The sequence below is a fragment of the Hemibagrus wyckioides genome, linkage group LG29, assembly GCF_019097595.1.
Source record: "Hemibagrus wyckioides isolate EC202008001 linkage group LG29, SWU_Hwy_1.0, whole genome shotgun sequence".
Taxonomy (NCBI): Eukaryota; Metazoa; Chordata; class Actinopteri; order Siluriformes; family Bagridae; genus Hemibagrus; species Hemibagrus wyckioides.
In genome coordinates this window covers 12,879,786-12,903,970 of record NC_080738.1, presented here as the reverse complement: position 1 = coordinate 12,903,970, position 24,185 = coordinate 12,879,786, and the positions used below count along the sequence as shown (strand labels likewise).

Genomic DNA, 24,185 nt, shown 5'->3' with positions numbered 1-24,185 from the left:
GAAGCACTGTGGAGGTAAAAGGTGCTGAAGGAGAAATGCCAGAGAGAGAGAGAGAGAGAGAGATGAAAAAGGAAGATAAAAAGAGGGGGAAATTGCCAAACAGTGCTGGAGTGACCACTGCCAATACCCCCTCAATCCATACACACACATACATGACTGCAGCTACTGGAACACCAGGGTTATGAGATTGTGTTAATTGATTTATGAAAAAACCTGCTCAATCCTATCCAAAATAACAATACATTAAATCCAGTCTCACTCAAATTCCTATATAAACAGTAAAAAAATGTGTGGCTGCCTGGGAAAACCCATCACATGTTGCAGTTCTACCTAGAACATATTTTGACGTCGGAATTTTGAGAACCAGCGATATATATATTTCAACAAAATGACATTAATATATTTTCATTTATAAATAATTCTTGCCTCGGGTATCTTCATGACATCAGATTATGTAAGGAGCCACTTCCTAAAGATGTCTAAAGCATTGCTAGCTAAGTGCTATTTCTCAGATATGCACACTTCAAACAATGTATATGTTGTAGCTAAACAGATTCAAAACTAAAGCTAATCAGGTCAGTTTGTCTAATAAATTAAAACCAATTTGTAATCTTTTCTCCCTTTCCATTTTTGGGCTTAACCAGACTCAAGTTGTGGTGAAAAAGAGAAAAGTTTTCTATAGAAAATGTCAGCGTTTCATTAAGTGAATACTTTTCCTAGACCTCCACATATATTACGAATAAATGATAAATCTTTAAAGTAATTCTTGCTTGGAATTTCATCAGAAAAAAAAAAAAATTCTTTAATTAGTCAAGTTTCCTTGTTTGGCCCTGACCAGAGGGTTACCTCATTTTTAAAACTTCTTGAGTTTTAGCTGCGCTAGCACAAAGACAGACTTCTAATGGTTTCCTGTCAGAGCAAATTTAGCCGCTTTTCTTCCTCCTAGCAAGAAATGTGTATTTGTAAGTTAGCAAAAACCAAGGTGCTACCCGGAGTGGTTAAATTATTATTCACACACTGTTCATGCATCTCTATTCACACACTATGCTGGTGGCTAATTTCCCAACACGCTAAGCTAATTTCCCTCTCGCTTCTTCTGACTGACAGGAGAGACGAACACGTTCTCTTGCCTCGAAGGTTACTCTCACTCCGGTGGCCAGCCGCGATGTTCAGAAATGTCAATGCCGGAATTGCGGAAGGAAAACAAATAGCCTGTGCAAGGCAGAGAGGGCACGAGTGCAGAGCTAGTTCAGCGGACAGATTGAAGCTAATTAGCTTAGTTGGTTCATTGGTCAAGCCATCAGAAGCTATCAGTCAAGTGTGAGAGTCCTGTCACTCTGCTTTCAGCAATCAAGGGAACCAAAATATCAACCCTTCTCACTCTGTCTGTGTTTCCAGACGAGTTGGGGAGGTTTTTTTTTTGGTTCCAGTCAATAGAGGCTGATTAGCGTCTCTCAGCTCGAGGGTCCAGTTAAATAACCAATCAGAGGAGATTGATTAACAAGGGTCAAACATGCATTTTTTTTTTTTTTGGTGTGCTGGAAAGAATGTCGAGAAAATGTATTCACGTCGAAAAAGGCAGACTCGAATGTTTAAGAAACCAGAAAAAGAGCGCTAAATAAAATTAAATTTAGAATAAATTGGGATACATTTCTATTTATTGGCAGAGATTCCGATTCAGCACATTGCCTAGTGTTTATTTTGACACAGTATTTCATTTCTGTCAGTATGTTACTGATTGTACTCACCTGTTCCGTGTCCCATGTTGTTTGCTTTCTCGTTCCTGGTTTTCCATCTCGTTCCTCGGTTTCTCGATTTGATTACGGATTCCACCTTCGTGACCTGCCATGGCCTTGACTTCCACTTGAATCTTTTAGTAGGATACTTGGATTTCACAAGGAAATAAGCTTTACTTAAGGATAGAGCTCATGCCATGCCGTGTAACTGATATAAACTAATATAAGGTATATTTTGTCAGATAATAGATATAAAATAACAGATTTGATCAATTTTCAAGTTACGAAGAGGTTAAGGAAAGTGCTATGATATTAATAAAAGTCTTTTATTTAGGGCATGGGGCAAATACATATACAACTAATTATGATTATGATTGTCACTACTAATGATTATAGCAGGTTTTTAAGGTTATTTAGGTTCGGGAGAAACTGAAGAGTTTTTGGAAGGATGAATTTTATTTCCGATTTATTTCACTTGCTAAAGCTGTAACACATCATCACCAATATGTGACTCTGATATTTATTAATTAAGATGCAACGTTCTTGTTTATTGAATCTGGCTAGTTTTTTTCCCAAGTACTAGGCCTTTCAAAGAGGATCCGTTTTGCTTTCTGAGTGTGTTTGTTCCCAAGGTTTTCTAGTTAAGGTTAGTCATTTCTGTAAATTCTAATAATCGGGTGTTTCCTTCTCAGAGAACTCCTAACTACCCCAAACCTCATGAGCTGTTCAGTTTCCCAATACGCTCCGTTCACACTTGCAAGAAACAAAGCGACTTAATTTCCTACGAAAGAGAGAGCCACCATTTCAGCTATTTTCACATTTGAACTTAAAAATCCAGTTCAAGAAATATGGGAAACTAGGATACAAGTGCATGAAGGTTTTTAATAATAAATATATATAAATAAAATACCAACTAATAACACACTATTAGTAGTATACATGGTGAGAAGAAAGAACACACAAAGACCAAGTATTGAAACTAGCGCAAAAACGAGATGCTGTTAATGACCGACAAACAAAACACTGAAACGAAAACAGAAGCTTGTAGCTATAAGAACAAAACATCCGTAAACAGCAGCCATTACGCTGGAAACCTTGAAGTAGGGGAGGTAAATAGAATTGAGATTTTATTTAAATTCTGTGCAAAGCAGTAAAGCAACAAAACAAACAATTGCTTTGGTCTGACGTTTTTTTTTCTCTTTCTTCCAGAACAGTAAAGAGACGTTACTAAGAAAGCAAAGCTAGGAAGAACTAGCAATGATTGTTGGTGCTTTGATGGTGGCTGTACATTGCTAGTTTTCTGACTAGCATGAAGCCTAAAACATAGGCTTATATATACACTATATTGCCAAAAGTATTCGCTCACCTGCCTTGACTCGCATATGAACTTAAGTGACATCCCATTCCTAATCCATAGGGTTCAATATGACGTCGGTCCACCCTTTGCAGCTATAACAGCTTCAACTCTTCTGGGAAGGCTGTCCACAAGGTTTAGGAGTGTGTTTATGGGAATTTTTGACCATTCTTCCAGAAGCGCATTTGTGAGGTCACACACTGATGTTGGACGAGAAGGCCTGGGTCTCAGTCTCCGCTCTAATTCATCCCAAAGGTGTTCTATTGGGTTGAGGTCAGGACTCTGTGCAGGCCAGTCAAGTTCATCCACACCAGACTCTGTCATCCATGTCTTTATGGACCTTGCTTTGTGCACTGGTGCACAGTCATGTTGGAAGAGGAAGGGGCCAGCTCCAAACTGTTCCCACAAAGTTGGGAGCATGGAATTGTCCAAAATGTCTTGGTATGCTGAAGCATTCAGAGTTCCTTTCACTGGAACTAAGGGGCCAAGCCCAGCTCCTGAAAAACAACCCCACACCATAATCCCCCCTCCACCAAACTTTACACTTGGCACAATGCAGTCAGACAAGTACCGTTCTCCTGGCAACCGCCAAACCCAGACTCGTCCATCAGACTGCCAGATGGAGAAGCGCGATTCGTCACTCCAGAGAACGCGTCTCCACTGCTCTAGAGTCCAGTGGTGGCGTGCTTTACACCACTGCATCCGACGCTTTGCATTGCCCTTGGTGATGTATGGCTTGGATGCAGCTGCTCGGCCATGGAAACCCATTCCATGAAGCTCTCTGTGCACTGTTCTTGAGCTAATCTGAAGGCCACATGAAGTTTGGAGGTCTGCAGCGATCGACTCTGCAGAAAGTTCGCACTATGCGCCTCAGCATCTGCTGACCGCGCTCCGTCAGTTTACGTGGCCTACCACTTCGTGGCTGAGTTGCTGTCGTTCCCAAACACTTCCACGTTCTTATAATACAGCTGACAGTTGACTGTGGAATATTTAGGAGCGAGGAAATTTCACGACTGGATTTGTTGCACAGATGGCATCCTATCACAGTTCCACTCTGGAATTCACTGAGCTCCTGAGAGCGACCCATTCTTTCACAAATGTTTGTAAAAACAGTCTGCATGCCTAGGTGCTTGATTTTATACACCTGTGGCCATGGAAGTGATTGGAACACCTAAATCTCATTATTTGGATGGGTGAGCGAATACTTTTGGCAATATAGTGTATATATATATATATATATATATATATATATATATATATATATATATATATATATATATTATTTAGCTAGAAGTCAACCACATTGCAGTTTGATTGCGGTCTCTACAACAACAAAGCTTGCCACTTGCTAATCTTAGGCAAAGAGCTTAAGATTATACAGAAATCCCCCCCAAAAAAGAGTGGTATAAATGACTGGTGGACCGTAAAGCTCTGAGAAGGTTCTGCGACCGGCTTTTCTGTGTAATCAGGACGCTTTGATTCATGCCTTAATTAATCAGCACCTCTGCAGGACACTGTGAGCGCAGCAGCGAGGGGGTAAAGACGGTGTTTATCATTCCCGTCTGCTGAGCTTTAACTGGCTTACCCACACCTAATACACACAAACACACAGCTCTTGCTCACACACTTGTCTCTACAAAACAGCGTGAAGCTGGTGATAAGAGGTAAAGACACTGTTTACCATGTCTGTCTGATGAGCTTAAATCGTCTTATGCACTCGTCATACAAATCCACACACTCGCTCACTGTCTGTTCGTTGCGGAACACTGAGACGGCATTTAACCATCTCTCTGTGATGAGCTTAAACTGTCTCTCTCTCTCTTACACACACACATACACATATACTGTGTCTGTTTTATCAATCTGAAAGCTATATATTAAAAACAAAAAAAAAATGGGAGGGGAGAGCAGAAATGAGAAACCTATTCTATGCAGGGGATGACGAGTCAGATATGGCTTCCATATGTTTAATATTGCCTGAGAGAACTTAAATCCAGTGCACTATTTCATACGGACTCCTGTGGCCAGTTAGAGAGACAGAAAAGAGAAGAGTTATAATACTGGCTGAACGTATTTCACCCTCGTCTAGGATTTGATTTAATTTGACAGCTTTACAATATGTCGCCTTAAAAATTTAAAACTTCTCCCCATGGTGGTCCTCATGCAAAAGCGGTCTCAGGTTACAAATCTGTTCAACGGCCTGATTTTTGGAAAATAATGACTTTACAGTACAATGAAGGGTTGAGTTTTGTGTGTGTGTGTGTTTTTTATGCAAGGATTCCACTGTGTATTATATTTATATTTTTTTGCTTCGAGCCTAAACTCTACAATATGATGGAAACCCTGGCTTCAGTCATTAGGCTGCTCCCTTGATAGGCAACATGCTTGGAGAGCTTTTAAAATAAATCCTGTCTTATTCTAAGGGTTAGCCAAATTTGAGGGCGGTATGTTCTTCTCTGACGAGGAATAATCGGTAGCCTTGAAGACGGGAATTTTCAATATGTAGCTTGTCTAATGTTTGAAGCAATTACTCCTGCTTCTCTGAAGCACAAACAGAAACAAATAACATTTAACATTTAACATTTAACTGCTGTATATACTTCTTCTTGGTCAAGTATTTCACATTAATGTATGCAAAACATTCTCCCTTAACCTCAACAGAAAGCAAGGAGTGAAGGAAAATCGAGTTGAGATGAGATCATCAGCCAAAGTGATACTAAAGTGAAATGAATGGAAAGGGGCGGAGCTTCCAATGAAGAGAGTACAAAACACTTATCACAGTTATCTGTCATTCTAAATTTATGTGTTGATTGGATCATCTGGCATTTCTTTTACATAATTCTGAGTAAAAAGCTCTTTCTCAATGGTTGCTCAAGTGCTTAAGGCTATGGGTCATTGAATTGGAAGAGCAGGGTTCAAACCACAGCACTGCCAAGCTGCCACCGTTGGGCCCTTGAGTAAGGCCCCGAACCTACCCTGCTCCAGGGGCTCTGCATCGTGGCTGACCTTGCGCTCTGACCCAAACCCTGAAAGAATTTCACTGTGCAGTAATGTGTATGTGACCAAATAAAACAACTTAAACTTAAAGCTTAGATTCTGTGGGTAAAATAAGCTGATGTAACCTGATCTCCCAGCTTGCGTAGCTAGCTAGCACTCTGAAGTTAGTTTTGTTACTAGCCTAGTCAGGTCAATAAGCTTTTAATGCCATTTCAACCATATATAGCTGATGCAGTATACAGTGAAATGAGACAACGTTTCTCCAGGACCCAGTGCTATATATAACAACACAGAGCTACAAAACAACACAGAGCTAAGGATTGAATGTAGTCGTGTTCTGAAGAATCAAAAATAGCTGCCACTAGTTCATTATAAAGTAAATATGTTTCCTTGAAGTAAATAAAGAATGAAACATGATGGAATGTGCTGGTAAATAAATTATAGTAAAATAAAGATGTAGGTTTGTGACCTGAACAGACCCAAGTTCTAATAACAGGAAGGTGCATCCTGAGGCTCTTTATTCCTCTGCACTACGTTCTGAATGTCTTGAATGCATAACACCAGTTAGTTCCTGCTATCACTTATGTTGTAAACAGTTTGTAACTCAGCAGCATAGTAATTTTTCCTCTTAAAACACTAAACAGATTGATAAATAAATAAATAAATAAATAAATAAATAAAAACGCTTATAACAGTCCGAAAACTGTGCTATGAGATTTATTTAAAATAAATAAATAAATGAAATAAAATAAATAAGAAAATAATAATAACAATAATGACAACAAGATAATAATAACAAAAAAATAACAAATTTGAATTTTAGTTCAAATTAAAAAATAAAAAACATATGACAATTAGTTGGCAAAACTGCACTGAATCATCAATTTCACGTTTGATATTACATATTTCCTTTTTGGTTCAAATGACGTTGATGAACGTTTTCTAAAACCTTGTTCCTACTATAGAAGTGACTTAAAACTTCCAGACATACAAAAGATTTAACACTAATGAAAAAAAATAAATAGTAGTTTTGTTTGTATAGTGCTTTTAACCATGGACAAGCTTTACAGAAATAGAAAAATAAAGAATAAAAATTGCTTGTGTAAAGTTTAAAAAGTAAGTTAAAATTGATCCCTAATTAGAAAGTAATTAGGTAAAGGTGGCAAGGAAAAACTCCCTGAGACGATATGAGGAATAAAGCCCCTGAGCAACTTATACGCTATATTGCCAAAAGTTTTGGGACACCCCTCCAAATCATTGAATTCAGGTGTTGTTGGGCTCAGCCTTAGTTCCAGTAAAAGTAACTTTTAACACTTCATCATACCAAGACATTTTAGACAATTTCATGCTCCCAACTTTGTGGGAACAGTTTGGGGATGACCCCTTCCTGTTCCAATATGACTGCACACCAGTGCACAAAGCAAGGTCCATGACTGGCCTGCACAGAGTCCTGACCTCAGTCTGATAGAACATCTTTGGGATGAATTAGAGTATGCTCTGAACCCCTTAAAAAAAAATAAAAATCAACACCTGAATTCAATGATTTAGATGGGGGTGTCCCAAAACTTTTGTATAGTACAGGTCAGAGTTCATTATAGATGTAGCACTAATTCCTTCCTGTCAAAATCGTAGTAAAGTGACCATAGCAAAATAGACCAAAATAAAATTTCCAAGTAAAATAGTGTCAGTAGTGGAAAGTTTCAGCATTACCATATAAGGTATAAAGCATGCTGATAATGTCGCGGGGTTCTGGGTATAAAAGAGGCTTAAGGCAGCTGCCCTATGTGTGCTTACACACACACACACACACGTCAAATAGTTTTGAACCTTTTTGTAAGAACCTTTTTTTTACCCACTAAAAATTTTTTTCCAGCAGATTCTTAGGTATGTAAATATCTTTTAAATGTTTAGTAGCTGGATAAATAAATGGCTTACAAGATAAAAGCACAAAGCCCTTGGCAAACATTTAAAAAAAAAAAAGAGTCCCAAATGTATTTAAGGATTTCAGGTGTGGGAGGAAACTCTGTGAACCGAGCGGTTAAGGAACAAACGGATGGCCTGCGCTCTTATTGTCTGAGGCTGTCAGTCATGTCACAATGCAGAGAGAGTCTTAAAACACAGCCATCAATCCTCTGTGGTCCATCTTTCAACATGCACAAACAGAGAGAGAGAGAGAGAGAGAGAGAGAGAGAAGAGATGGAGGCTAAATCCCTCAGCCGTTTATTTCGACAGTTTTTCTCCCTTTTTTCTGTGAGATAATGAAGGCCAGGCCCTTGGGCTGGTGTGTGTGTGTCTGTATGTGTGTGGAGCCCATAAGATTGTGTTGATGACTTTTAAATGTCACTCCTGGTCTCAGGGTGGAAGGGCAAGAGGATGGAGTGAGGGGAGGAGAGAAGAGGACAGTTGAATGTTGAGACGACAGTTGTAATGACCAGCTATTTTCTTCAGCCCGAATTATTCGAACCTCTTTAATCTGACCAAAAACCTCACTAATCTGGAGCTGATTACTCTCTCTTTCTCTTTTTGTCTCTCTCTCTATATATATACATCTCTCTCTTTCACACACACACTTATACACACACACAAAGAGGGAGAGAGAGAGAGGCAATCAACCTGCCTCTTCATAAATACTGTGACTATTTTTGAATCAGTGAGGCGAGAAAATTGCCGTCTATAGACTATACAATGGCACATGAGTGTGTTATGCAAATGTACATTAAACTTTTTACACTGCGGTTTATGCTGCACGGATGCCGAGCTTTGATTATTTTTCTACAAAGTGCCATGACTGAGAGGAAACTGAAGAAACAAAATGATGTCAATGGGAATTTTTAGTGTAAATGAAAAAATAATGAATGAATTAAATAATTAAATAATTATTTTTCTTCCTCTTATTATTATTATTATTATTATTATTATTATTATTATTATTATTATTATTATTATGTAAAAAGTAATATCGTATATATTATAAATCAAGGAAGCGATATCTCCTGCATAGTAATGATTTTAACGATGGAAACTGATCATCTGTTTTTTTCCAGGAAATAAATTATAATTTATTTTGTATCATCTTGACACAATATTAAAAGGTAGCTTGTTAGTTCAATGTATTGAATATGTCAACTTGTCAATAAGTATATTTAACTAGTAAAAAAAACACAGATATCAGATATCTTGACCTTGACATTTAAAGCCTCTCTCTTGACCTCTGGACTTTTTTTTTTTTTAATTAATTAATTAATTTATTTATTTTTGTTAATAGTGTCCCTCAGGATATGTTGTAAAGGTCATGTAGCTTGACCAGATCAATGATCAATACAGAGGTCACAGGTCAGTGGAGATGACATAAACCTTGAGACATTCGATGTTTACAGACACGTTGGTCTGCATGTCATGTCTCCCAACCTTTCAAGGAAGTGACTTTTATTTTTCCAGACACGTGTATAACAATGTATATATCTTTTAAGCTTTGCATTAGTAATATGGTCTTATTTGTAGCACATGAATGATAAACGTTTACTGATCATCATACAGTTTAGAATTAAAAATATTTTAAAAATTAATATATATTATATATATTATATTATATATAATTATTATTATATTAAAAATATATATAATGTATTTTTAGATTTTTAAATCTTTTTGGACATCTAAACCTATATTTCTAAAACCAAAAAAAATTTAAAAATATATATATTTTTTAATTTTAATATTTTTACCCGCTGTTTTTTTAAACATATTTTTCATTTTAATGTAACTTTTTTTCCCCTTTATTTTTCTGGTTTTGTTAGTATTGTTTTATTAATTTATGTTTAATTAGTTTATCACAGAGGTGCAGTATTAAAAGTATTATTATTATTATTATTATTATTATTATTATTATTATTATTATTATTATTATTCCTTCCCTCCTTTATCTCTCCCTATCTCTCTTTTTTTCTCTGTCTATTTTTCTTCCCCCCTTTTCCTCCTTTCTTTCTTTCTTTCTTTCTTTCTTTCTTTCTTTCTTTCTTTCTTTCTTTCTTTCTTTCTTTCTTTCTTTCTTTCTTTCTGTCTCTCTCTCTCTCTCTCTTTCTTTATCTGCCTCTTTCTATGTATCTTTTTTTTCTCTGTCTGTCTGTCTCTGTCTTTCTTTCTTTCTTTCTTTCTCCCTCCCTCCCTCCCTCCCTTTATCTCTCCTTATCTCTCTTTTTTCTCTGTCTATTTTTCTTTCCCCCTTTTCCTTCCTTCCTCCCTCCCTCCCTTCCTTCCTTCCTTCCTTCCTTCCTTCCTTCTCCACCTCAGAATTGTTCAACACCTATTATAGTGGAGACCGTATGATGGATGGCAGTGTCATATTCAGACTTTTCTCCGTTGTATCCTGTATTTCATTTTTCTTTAACTTATTTTTTCTTAAAGCTTGAAACTACCTGTGGCCAAAATGATGGCCAGAGATTTTAAACGTTGTTGCCGGAGCCCATAGCCGTGTCTCCATTGCTTGCTTGTTTGATCGCATCTTGATTTCCAGATGCAGCCTCGAATCGCAGAAAGACTTTTTCCAGCCAGGCGAGCATCTGCAAGCTAAGGTGTGATCGAAATTTTTCAGCGTCTGTGAACATATTTTCTTTCAGTGTTGCATATCGATCCATAACAAACTGTAGATGTTCACACCATGAAAGACTAACAGGCGCCAATTGATTGGTGAGGATGAACACGGGGAGGAGAAAACGAGAGCTTTCTGAAGTTACACCGCTCTCATTTGCTTTCTCACCACATTCATGGTACACTGAGCTTGTTGTCAGTTTACTGCAGTTTTTTAATTGTAATTTCGGCTCTATCTGCCGAGAGCCAATTTGTACGTTCGAGTGCTTTGCTGAAGGTGATGTTTAAGTGTCTGGTGAAACGGAGAGACACTAATTCCATCTTTTAGAGCTTTACACCAGTGATTAATACCACTGTACCTCTGTGAAGCTCATTATCCCTTATTTCCATAAATATAGTATATAAATAAAGTGCATATGGCTCTGTGGATGTCTTTGGGCACCTGTGTGTATGTGGTGGGGCTGTTTTTTAATATATATGCAGCTATTATTTATGTATATTCAATGTCACAGTATTTTCTTTTGGTTACTGAAGTTAGGTTTGTGGTTAGATTTAGATTTTGCATAGCATTGATATGCATAGCTACATTGATAATTATGTCAATGGAAGGTCCTCAGAGCGATAGTAAGACAAGTGTGCGTGTGTGTGTGTGTGTGTGTGTGTAAAATGAAATGATTTCTGCTGCTTGTAGCCACAGATGAGAATGAATAGATTGTGCTGCATGTGGGAAATTAGACTGCTCAGATAGATGTACACTGTAATACTAAAGGACTGAAACAATCAAACAGATGCAGAGTACACACACACACACACACACACACACACACACATTAACTCTGAATGCGATTTGTTCATCTTGAGCAGTTTGAAAAAAACGTGCTTTGACGTGAATAATCTATTAACTCCTCAAAGTTTGAAAGTGTTTTCAATCATGTCTCCTACTGCTGCTCCGTCTCATCCTTCAGTCTGTGGAACAACACACCACCAGCAACAAACAAATAGGCATAGCAGTAATAGCTATAATGGAGTCACTTAGGGGAAAACACACACACACACACACACACACACAAAGGTTTAAGGTACAAACATTTGTCACTTTTAACTTGGAAGCAGAAACGCTACAGCGCATCTCTGAGTCATCTGAATAGAGATACAGAAATGCTATAATGCTAAAACTAAACAAATCAAACAAGTCTTATTCTCATCTTAAACGGTTAGCATAAGCTAACCTGACAGGATTCTTAGGATATTTGAAGTCATATTTATAAATGCTAACGATTCATTGCTAATATAAGTCAAACAGACAGGATTTCTAACAGCATATTTAAGCCATGTTAATTGTTAGCTAGCATTTTTGCTGTTCATGTTAGCTAGATTATTGATATAAGCTAACCTAAGCACATTTCAGACAGGATTTCTAACTCGTATTTATTTAGTTTTAAAATGTATTATTTTCACTGATAATGCTAGTTACATGGTTAGCATGTAAGCTAACCTGACGGAGATTTTAAGTCGTATTGATAAATGCTAATAATTCATTGCTAATATAAGCCAAACAAACAGGATTTCTGACAGAAGTCATGTTAATCGTTATCTAGCATTTTTGCTATTCACGTCCGCTAGATCGTTGATATTAAACGTCTATTTTACATTGTCACTGAAAACGCTCGACAATTGTGAACATGACCTAAAAATCCTGTCAGAAATCCTGTTTGTTTGGCTTATATTAGCAGCGTGAATTATTATAGAATTATTATAGTAACATGGCTTCAAATATCCTGTCAGGTTAGCTTATGCTAACCATTGTCAGTGAATATTATCAGATATAAAATATGATATTTTAATACTAAATAAATACGAGTTAGAAATCCTGTCAGAAAAATGAAATAAATGCTAACAATTCATTGCTAATACAAGCCAAACAAACAGAATTTCTGACAGGATTTTTAAGTCATGTTAATCGTTATCTAGCATTTTTGTTGTTCATGCTAGCTAGATTGTTGATATAAGCTAACCTAACCACATTTCTGACAGGATTTTTAACTCATATTTCTTTAGTATTAAAATATCTATTATTGTCACTGATAATGCTAGCTAAATGGTTAGCATAAATTAACCTAAACAAGATATCTGAAATTTATAAATGCCAATAATTCATTGCTAATACTTATTTATTTAGTATTAAATGATCTTTTATTTTCAACAAAAATGGTTAGCATAAGCTAACCTGACAGGATATCTGAAGGCATATGTATCTAATAATTATATAATCATTCACACTGCTAATATAAACCAAACAAACGGGATTTCTGACAGGATTTTTAGGTCATGTTCAGAATTGTCTAGTGTTTTCAGTGACAGTGTAAAGTAGATGTTTGATATAAGCTAACCCAAGCAAATTTCTGACAGGATTTATAACTATTTTTTTTTTTTTTTTACTATTAAAAGTACTTTTCTGGCTAATCTGAAGCAAAACCCAAGCTAATCTGACAGGATTTCTGACATGATTTTTAAAATCATATAGACAAATGCAAATAATTGCTAATATAAGCTACACAAAGAGAATTTCTGACAGGATTGTAAAGTCTGGTTCAAATTTGCTTTATCATTCTCACAGCTAATGTTAGCTAGTTGGTTAAGATAAGCTAACGACAGGATTTCTGTCAGGATTTTTAAATTGTTGTCACAATTTCGGTGCTAATTGTAGCGGTTATCAAGTGAATTTTTATCTTAGCTTCTTGGTTATTTTGGCCAAGAGAAACTTGCTGTGACACTGAAATATCTACTTGGAAAGAAAATAAAATGATTCTCAGTGGTTTCTTGCTTCCTAATGGAGTCACTTAAGAAAACACACACATACTGATTTGCAGTTTTAAGTTAAAAACACTTGTCACTATGGTGCACACCATTTTTTCTCTTTAGCTAAGAGACCAAGAAATGCTTTAGCTTCACGATTTCTACAAGATTAAAAAATTCACCCTACGGACTGACCTGTGCTGGAAGTAACTGAACATTTTATACGTGTGGAAACAAACTAAATGGAGGAATAATATAATAAGATATAATGCATGCCTCACTAAAGGATACATCTCTTGTAGGTTTACTTAGTGGAACATTAATGTAAATGAACATTATTAAGCTAACACCGTTGTAGGATACATTAAATTGTTTCTACTCGAGGTTTCTGTGATAGCAGTAATGTAACTCTGGGTCTGTGTTTGTGTGTGCAGCGTTTAGCCGTGCCCCAGTGCCCATGGCCGTGGTGCGACGAGAGCTATCGTGCGAGAGTTACCCCATCGAGCTACGCTGTCCCGGCACGGACGTCATCATGATCGAGAGCGCCAACTACGGACGCACGGACGACAAGATCTGCGACGCCGACCCTGCGCAGATGGAGAACACGCGTTGCTACCTTCCAGATGCTTACAAGATCATGAGCCAGAGGTACCACACGTTTATGCTATACGTCAGAATGTAGGAGTTGTTCGTAGAGGCTTAAGATGGGTTTCATTGATTCTTATCAAACTGGTGCAAAATCTCGGTGATTATTTATTAATTATCATCATTATTACAGTCTTTATTGATCTACATTCTGGCCCACTTTTACATTAATCCTGGACAAAATCTTAGGATTACATGTCTAGCAAACCCTGCATACACACTACCCTACTGTATCCATTCAGATCAATTTGTCCAGCTAAGAATTGCAAAAAAAAAAGCTGATTGATTAACTCTGGATTTCCCGCAGTCATCAGATCCGGAAATCCCGCTTTTTTACAGCTTTAAGCCATTTTTCAAATTGAAGCTGAGGTTTGGATCGTGAACTTGCTCTGTTGCACTTGGAAACTTCTGGAAGTGGCCTAATGAAATGATTAGGATCTGGTTGCATGGGTCAGTTGTTTCCATGGGTGAGAGATTTTGCGCTGAGAAGCTTTGGCATGACAGGAAGGTTCACGGAGATGCTAACGTCCAACATACATAACAAAAAGAGGTTGTCGGCTAGTAATTATTTCGATTTTAGGTTTTAGTCAGATTCTTTATTTCTCATATCATTTCCCCATGTAATTTACCTCATTGATATACTTTTAATGCTAGTTTTGGTAGTTTGCTGGACAATAAGCAGAAGTTCTGACAGAACTCATTCTTATGAATGCTAACAATCTTCACTTCTAACACTAGCCAACTTGCAAACCTAACAAGATTAATAAATGCTATCTCTATTCAAAAAATGATAACCATTAATGCTAATATTCATGAACTGCTAATGATAGCTAGGTGTTTACTATAAGCTAACCTGACAGGATTTTTAAGTAATATGTATGTTTGCTTATTATTATTATTATTATAAAATGGAATGCATGTTTCCTCAAAAGTTCTTCATTTCCAATATGTTTTTTTAATATTATTATTATTATTATTATTCAGTTTTGGTTTTTGAATGTGGTGCATAGAATACAGAAACAACAAATTTCTACTCAATGTTTTGCAAAGGATAATGTGTAAAAACCGCCCAGAAGTAAAAGGCAATTAAAGTTTCTTTTGGTTGACCACACACAACTATGTCACAGAAGTGTGTCCAACAGCTGGTGATGCAGAAAGACAGCAAATGACGACAAGAATGCAGAATGTTGGCGTTGCTCTGTACAGCACTAGCCAGCCTGCTAAGACAGACATTTGGCTTTAGATACAGGTTACAGCCAGAGACTGTGTGTGTGTGTGTGTGTGTGTTTTGAGATAATTGATCCTTTGTGTGTTCCGCTGCTGCACAAACACTCCCATATAAACCTACCCGGAAGAGTCAAACCCTACAAATGCTTAGCAACAAAAAAACAACACCACAGCCAACAAGTAGCGCTAACAACAAATATCCTCTTCTGTTTCCCAAACCGAAGCGAGAGACTATTATACAAGCCCTAAACTCCTACTGCATTATTGATATGTAGCTAAAGACTGTGCGTATGATGTCTTGACTACAGAGTGAGCAGAGCAGGGATTTTTTTTTTTTTTTTTTTTGTGAACCACGCTCACCATGTTGCTTCATTAGCATGTGAGGGAATGAAAAGCGAACTAACGCCACGCGAGATCGGCTAACGGCGCCCCCGGACTCTAACGCCTGCCGCAGCTGTTGCTAGGATCCTTCTCACCGTGTAAGCCTATTAGAGAGAAGACAAGGAAGGAACTATCCAAATACACACACACACACACACACACACACACACAAAGAAAAGCGTTTCTAAAGAACTCCTGTGGGTTGGTAAAGCTGAGCTTTACACTAGTGAATAGCGGGAGAGAGATCTTCTGTCAGACATTGTCTGGATTTGGAAAAAGGCGCATACGCATGTGGGTAGAGACACGTGCCGGATTTAACATCCTTTAAATCGCAGGTTCTTTTCTCTTGTCTAGTCGTTTGTGACTTGTTTACATTTGAACAGATTTAGCTTTTTATAGAATTGAACCAGCTATGAATTGGACCACCTTTAAACCTGGATCTTTTTTAATTTTCTCAGTTGACTTGAACAGACTTGCTTATCTGATAGCTCTTATTTGTCAGCACTGCTCTACCTAGCATGGATTCCTACTCCGCTGGGAATCGGGTTGGTTTTCCGGGCCGCAGGCCACCTGTCCTCGTGCACTGGCTTCGCTTGAGTTATCTCTCCTCTCCTGGTAGTGCTCATACAAAGCATACACACATACTCACAAATCCAGCATCACAAAGCTAACCGGAGGTGCTAATATCAAAGGGTAGTGCTTATGTGAAGTGAAGGCCGTCAACACCTCTGAGGACTCGCGCCTGTCAATACTGATTTAACACTCAGGCATGATGTCTTAAGTAGTAGGATTTTCAGCATGCATAAATAAAACAGATATAAAGCAAATGCAAGATAATATCAAATAAAAAAATAAATCTTATAAAATAATAATAATATAAATCTACTAAAATAATAAAGCAGTCCTTAAGGTCCATTGTCTATTAACTAAAATGTTAAAAGAAATATCTACATAATCTGATAAAATAATAAAATAAATATAGTAAAATAATAAAGAAGTCCTTAAGATCTCTAGTCTATAAAAATAAAATGTTAAAATAAATATCCGCATAATCTGATCAAATAATACATTACTAAAATAATAAAATAATAAAGCTGTCTTTAAGGCCCACAGTCTATTAAATAAAGTAAAATAAATATCTACTTAATCTGCTAAAGTATCAAATAAAATACTAAAATAAATCTACTAAAATAATAGAGCAGTCCTTAAGGTCCATAGTCTATTAAATAAAATATTAAAATAAATTTCTACATAATATGATGAAACATAAACATAACATGAAACATAATATCAAATAAAATAATAAATCTAATAGATTAATAAAATATAAATATAATAGAATAATAAAGCTGATCTTAATGTGTATAGTCTATTAAATAATAAAATAAAATAAATATCTAGGTAATCTGATAAAATAAAATAATAAATCTGAAAAAGGGTATAAAATAAACCCGCTAAAATAATAAAAGAACAGGATCTAATAATAACATACCATCAATACCAATAATAATTTAGTAGTATTTTATAGTATGTTATTTATATTACATTGAATTTACATCTTCAGGATTTCATTTTTGATTAATTAGTGAGCAGCATGTACATGTTTCACTGCCAAGATATTTTCCAAGATGATGAGCCTGTTGGTTTGGCCTGAGTTCCCTTACAGCTGTTTAAAATGTCACGGGATGATTCCTCACAGCTGGGGATTTGTGTGTGTGTGAGCATGTGTGTGTGTGTGTCTCAGACGATTTAAGGTGCAGAGGAAACTATTCTGACCATGATTCAATGTCCAAATAGTTTCCAGGCTCTGTTTTGCAATAGGGATGGTGAAATCCTTAACTGCGTGCTGTGAAAAGACTGGAAAAAGTGTTAGACATCAAGTTTTTTGCTTTATTTTTCTCTCGGAGCATTCGTCTTCACAGCATGGAATAAAATAGACGTATTTTTATTTCACCCGTGCAATAAAAGTCATAGACATCATTTTCTCAGGCAATCCGAGCATACAGGTCACTAACTGACCGTAGCCGACGTTTCGGCTCCCGTCCGCTACGTTCACACAGCGTCGGAGGACCGCTCCTGTCCAGATCTTTAATTGAGGGCAGCTCCCTGGGTAGTCAGCATCACCGGGCGGCATTTGCTCCTGAAATTCGTTCCTGTTCCAAGGGCATATTTCACTCGTGAGACGATTTGAGAGGAGCTTCGTGTGTATTTTTCTCAATTTCAGAAAACACGATGGATCAATCTGCAGAGTAACATCATATATTCTGATATCTTTCGCCCACTTTTCTGAATCTTGAAGGAGTCTTTGTACTTCCTTGTACACATACTTGGATCTCTAAAACACTTTGACATCATAAGCGGTTTGGAGAAAGCCATCATTACTCGACTCGCATCTTTAAATGTTGTTAAAGAAGAACGGTGAGAAAATAACAGTAAACCAGATTTTGGCTGTGTTTAGTGAAATATACCAGACCCTTTCTTTTGCGAAACTACTTGTATTAGTGTTAGGAGATGTTTGTGGTTAAAGATAAATGGAATGAAACACAAACCTTCTTTTGTTTTGATAGTTTTCCCAAAATCAGAAAACATTATGCAGAATTATTGAGCTTAGTGGTTTCATGGTTATCACGTTTGCCTCGCACCTCTGGGGTGTTGGGGGTTCGATTCCCATCTCCGCCCCTGTGCGTGTGGAGTTTAAATGTTCTCCATGTGCTTCAGGGGTTTCTTTTGGGTTCTCTGGTTTCTTTCCCCAGTCCAAAGACATAGCGCTGTAAGCTGTAGGCTGTGATTGTGTACGGTGATGGATTGGAACCCTGTACAGAGTGTTTTCTTGTCTTGTCCTCCAAGACTCCAGGCTCTATGTGACACCATGTAGGATAAGTGGTACAGAAAACGGATGGATGGATGGTTTGATATTCTGTGTAGTAATATAGACTCAAACAAATATAAATATCTTAGCAGAAAAATATTAATATATAAGACAAACTTGGCTTATTTTTCTGATTAGCTTCATTAAATCGATTTTTGAAACTAATGATATGCTCTTTAAAATTAGCTCTTTAAAATTAACATAGAATATAATTATTATTATTATTATTTTTTTTGTAATACATTTTTTATGAGTTAAAAAAGAAGGTGGCATTTTTATTATTTTTATTTTTTTATTTGTATTTATTTTTTAGACACTACACGATTGAGACACTCTCACACGTCGATGCTTTTTCAGCTAAATCATTTAAATCGCATTAAATAAAAAAATACCAATTCACTGAAGGGGAAAGGACCCAGGACTGTAAAAAACATATATATATATATATATATACTAATATATATACATAATATATATATATATATATATATATATATATATATATATATATATATATATATATATATATATATATACTTTGGTGCAGTAAAAAGGCTCGGTCTTACGAGGCGAGTAGAAAACACCTTTCTGGCCACAACCTTCAGAATAGTAAAGGTTGCAATCTGGTGGTTTTTGCACTTCAGAAGACTCCATCTTATAAGCCAATAGAAAACAAGAAAACTGGGCTATGAAGGCAGGTTGGGAAAATGGAGGAGATTTTTTATTTATTTATTTATTTATTTTTTCATCTTGTTCAAAGAACCATCCACCAACAGATGCTCAGTGGTAAAGTTCCGTTCTTTCTATCCGCATGCTAGGATTTTCTTGTTAGCAGTGGTGGACTAGTGAGGTTGGTGTGTGTAATAAATAAGGCATAATAAATTATGGGTGTGTCTTTGACCGATACTTTTGGATGGTGTAGATCTGAAGCTTTATGTTGATGAGTCTGGGCTCTTGTTAGGTCTTGCGGTCATGTTGGCACACACACACACGCATACTTTTTAGAGGATTTTGCTGGAGGATGTAGATAGAGTATCAGTTGTGTGTGTGTGTGAGAGAGAGAGAGGCAGAGCTTTCTCTTGACTTGGTTTCTCTTGCACTAAATCACATCTGATGCTTGATGCTTTTCTGTAAGTGTTCTGCCAGATTTGCGTCTCATAAAACCATCTGATGACTTTTTTTTCCCCCCATGATCACAGTTTTTGCCTTAAAGTTTGTTTCTGAAAGAGAGAAAGAGGCAGAGGATGAGCAACCCAACAGGTCCTGAAACAGTTTATCTCTTTTATACCACCAGCAGTTTACTTTATTTATTTCCTTTACTTTTTTATCCATTTATTTTATTTACACTTAATGTTGTGAGATCTCAGAACAAGTTAATTCCTCCCATCACTTACAGTACAGTCATTCCATGTCTGCTTATCTTTTTTCCCCTCTTAAAGTTAATAAGACTAAAAGAAATCTCATGAAGACTTTCCTTATGCAGACAACTTGCAGTGATGAAGCACTGATCCCCGAGACTCCTTTTATTAATGATAAATAAACAATTCCTTACAGAAAACCTCATCATATCAGATATTCTAGATCCAGTCGTCTAGCTATCACAATTTGGCCCTTTTGGTCAAACTCGCTCAAATCCTTACACTTGTCCATTTTTCCTGCTTCTAACACATCAACTTTGAGGACAAAATGTTCACTTGCTGCCTAATATATCCCACCCACTAACAGGTGCCATGATGAGGAGATCATCAGTCTTATTCACTTAAAAAAGGTCTTTGCTCTGGGGCCCAGCAGTGGTGGCGTGGTGGACCTGACGTTCAAACTCGTAACCTTCTAAACAGTCGTCCAAAACCTTAAGCACTAAGCTACCACATCCTCCTTTTACAATTTACCTTCACTGGGACCAAGAAGCCTAAACCTGTTCCTGCATGACAATACCCCTGTGCACAAAGCAAGCTCCATAAAGACAAGGTTAGAGTAAAAGTACATGATTGACCTGGCCAGAGCCCTGACCTCTACCCTACTGAGCACCACTGGGATGAACTAGAATGCTGACTGCACCCCAGACCTCCTAACCCTCACGCTCAATGCTCTTGTAGCTAAATTTATGCTCAAAAATCAGGTGGAAATCCTACCCAGAAGAATGAAGCTTATTATCATAAACATGGTCAGGTGTCCAGAAACCTTTGGGCTTCAGTAAAAATGATCACGAGTTTGAATCTTAACAATACCCACAAGTTTTTTTTTCTCTCTATCGAAGCCATATCATCATGCTAGTACAAACAGGCCTGGGTCTAATAATACCATCAAGCTAAAAACCCTGCCAGAGACCTACAGGAAGTAAGTGCAGCGAGTGTAGTAATGGAGTGGCAGGGGTGAGCTAGAGGAGGTTGGAAACATGTCGTATAGCTGTGTTCTGGATCATATCCAAGGCTTGGATGGCACACCTGCTTTCTTTAGTCCCCGCTGTCAAGATTTAGCTACAAATGGACAGATTTTCACTCCGTTTCGTAACTATATACCTTCCCATTAGTTTCTCTGTAGTTACTGAACAATGTATAGTAGTGATGTTTTAAGGTGCTTCTCATCTGCACCTACAACCATTTGTTGTGGTCAGTTTTACTGGGCAACTGATGTCCCAGTCCGAACTGTGTAGTTTTGTTGCTTGGTATGGTCGTAAAGGCTGCACCAGAGGCTTGATATTTCATCCCCGTGTACACCGAATAGAATGACAGTTAAGAAATTGACTTGTGAGAGACAGTGTGTGTGAGAGACAAGACTGCATCTTGGTCATCTGAGGATATTTGTGGCATGCCGTGTCCTTGAAGTTGACTGTGACTGAGATGAGAAAAGGAGAGATCGGAGATAAAATAATGGCTTTTCATCCTCAACCCACTTCATCCCTCCGTTCCTGCCGTGGATCTAACATTTGTAAATCAATACATACTCAAAACAGGATGGCATTTCCTTTTCTTTTTTTTTTTCTTTCCTCTATTTCCTTGGCAAATCCAAGCCAAGATTCTCTCCAAAACCCAAAATGTTTGCTTTGGAGACCCAGGAAGGTCTTAGCGCCCATTTTGGTAATGTGAGGAGTCAGAACAAACACTCCACTACCTTTTGTCATCTCGCACTGGGTCTGGGTTTTGCATTTCCTCCTAAAAATGTGGTATATTATTGGAAAAGAAACCGGCTGAGAGGCTCTGTCGCTCACGGAGCCATCTGGTTTGTGTTTTTCTGCAAACTGGACGTGTGAGCGAGTGACATCTCTGCATAAGGAGAATTAGCCCCTGCATTGATCTGATGTAATTATCCTGAGTTATTGCGTATGACCTCTCCAAATAAGACGAACTCGCTCACATCCATCATATAAATCACAGGCCTGCGTTTCTGTTTGAACGTGACTCGCGTTCGAGTCGGGAATATTGAAATAATTACAGAAAGCCGCACACCCAAAAGGAACGGACGGCAGCGCCGGGTGGGTCACACATGAAACATATAAAAGCGGGGACTACCTGTGCAGCCCTGGGATCCAGAGGTCAACATCTACCACATGGGTCTAATTTCAGCCTCCAGCTAATACAGCCTCAGGTCTTCATAATGAGTCTCACTGTGGAAAGAAAAAATTAAAAACTTTTATTTTTTTATTGGGGGGGGGGGGTGCTATCCTGAAGATTAAATAAATGACCCTGAATTAACAAGATGGTTTAAGAGACTAGAATCTGGTATAAATCTTATCAATGAGTTCTCAGACGTATAATGATGATAAAACCTTAAAACATGAAGAAAATGTTGCGTTTTCAAGCTCTGAAGAAATTCTTGCTTGAACATGATATTCACAAGTGGATTAAAACGTACAGTGGTATTTCGGTTTCTAACACTTACTTCATGCACGGCTGTCTGGGAGCCGTAAAGGACATGCAGCATAAAGTCGATTGAAAAAGTTTGTACACCCTCGGGCCAAAATGAAAACTCCCTAAGCTTTGTCTCTGTAACTAGCACCAGATTTTTTTTTTTTCTCATCCTCAAGCATTTAGACCTCGTGCCAGAACTTTCCATTGACTATCGTCCAAAGATTGTCGAATCGGGAAATGATTAATGATTGAATCTCCAGTGAGATTGAGAAGCTTTGGTGTTTAGCTAGCTTTTACATTCAGCGGACATTGACAGATTAATGGCTGATTAATGACAGACAGATTCATGGCTGACTGCTAGTTCTAGACAAATAGAACTAGCTGGCTAGGTAGCTTCCTAATAGTGTTACTAAGCTTGACTAACAACAGATCAGTTAGTTACCTGATCTAATACGCCGTCATTCAAGGAAACATGCAGACCAGTGCAAATTGGTAAAATATTTCATTGACTAGAAAGAATAGTCATGGTTTAATTCCATCTACTGAAGATATCCGGTTTTATTTAGTTATTTTTATTGTGATTGCCCTTCTTTTCTTGACTTCCTACATGGCAAAATCTGACTGTTGAAAAATCTAACTGTTAAGGAACAGGATGTAAATACGAACAAATTAAAGGAATAAAATTAAACAGCGGCTCTGTTATGCAGCGGCATTTGATCACCCAGTTGTTCTCTTTATGTATGACAACGTAGTCAAGCAAAGGGAATAAGGTGATATATAAGCATATAATATTCTCAGATATCAAATAATGTCTGAGACAACATTCTTTTCCACTATATGAAGAATGTTATATAAATGTTCATTATTAAAGGAAAATAATATGGTGTGTATACATTATTTACAGCCTATTTAATTTTATACAACTCAGCAGTTGAGGGTTAAAGGGCCTCACTCCGGGGCCCTTGTTGGCCCTGGGATTGGAACTCACAACCTTCTTGTCACGCGTCAACCACATCCTCTCTCATCCCCTATATACTGTATACACTGTTTGATATAAAACAGATGACAAGCAACGTATCAAAAGTCCTCCAAGCACGTAGAAAACTTGCTCACTGTTTGAGCCAAAAGGACCTTGAACCAAAAACTTCCCTCAAAACCCGAGCATCTTTAGCCGGGATATTGAAATATCACATGCTGTGTTTATGTGACAGAATGGAATTTAAAAAGCAGAGATGTTGGTTTGGCAGGCAAAAGGACAGATATGAAAAGAGGCGTCAGAGGGAAGAGCTTTTGACAGGAGAAATGGGTATATCTCTCTGAGGAGCAAAGCAAACATGGCAGTAATAAAAGCACTCTGGTGTTCTGTCATTACTACTGCAGTTTAAGCCCAAATCCCATGTGTGAGTGTGCACACACACACACACACACACACACTCTCTCTGTCTCACTGTATTGTGTATTAATAAAATAACAAAGGCTACAATGTTGAATATATGAATTTTTTTCATGTTTGTTGTTCTTTTTTCCCCCCTTTTCAATTCAATTTAGATTTCAGTATAAATTTGCAAAAGCAGTTATGATGCAAGCTTGAAAAACCACCATGCCTGATATTGTTGAAAATGTAAGATTAAAATCTCCCTGACGAATTTTTATCGTCTTTTTTTTTATCCTCACTCAGCACTGTTGAATTTTTTTGCTTTGATTTATTTTTTATTATCACAGCAGCTTTGATGGTTTTCTATCAT

The 24,185-nt window shown here is 37.2% G+C and overlaps 1 protein-coding gene across 10 annotated transcripts in view; it reads left to right on the top strand.

The window, feature by feature from the left end:
- The window catches only part of LOC131349118 (adhesion G protein-coupled receptor L3-like), a 296,639-nt gene that overhangs the window by 112,591 nt on the left and 159,863 nt on the right, over positions 1–24,185 (top strand). For all 10 annotated transcript variants that reach the window (XM_058384515.1, XM_058384522.1, XM_058384514.1 and 7 more), the window contains exon 4: positions 13,905–14,118. In XM_058384515.1, the coding sequence (XP_058240498.1) occupies positions 13,905–14,118 (214 nt within the window). The remainder of the gene's footprint in view (positions 1–13,904; positions 14,119–24,185) is intronic.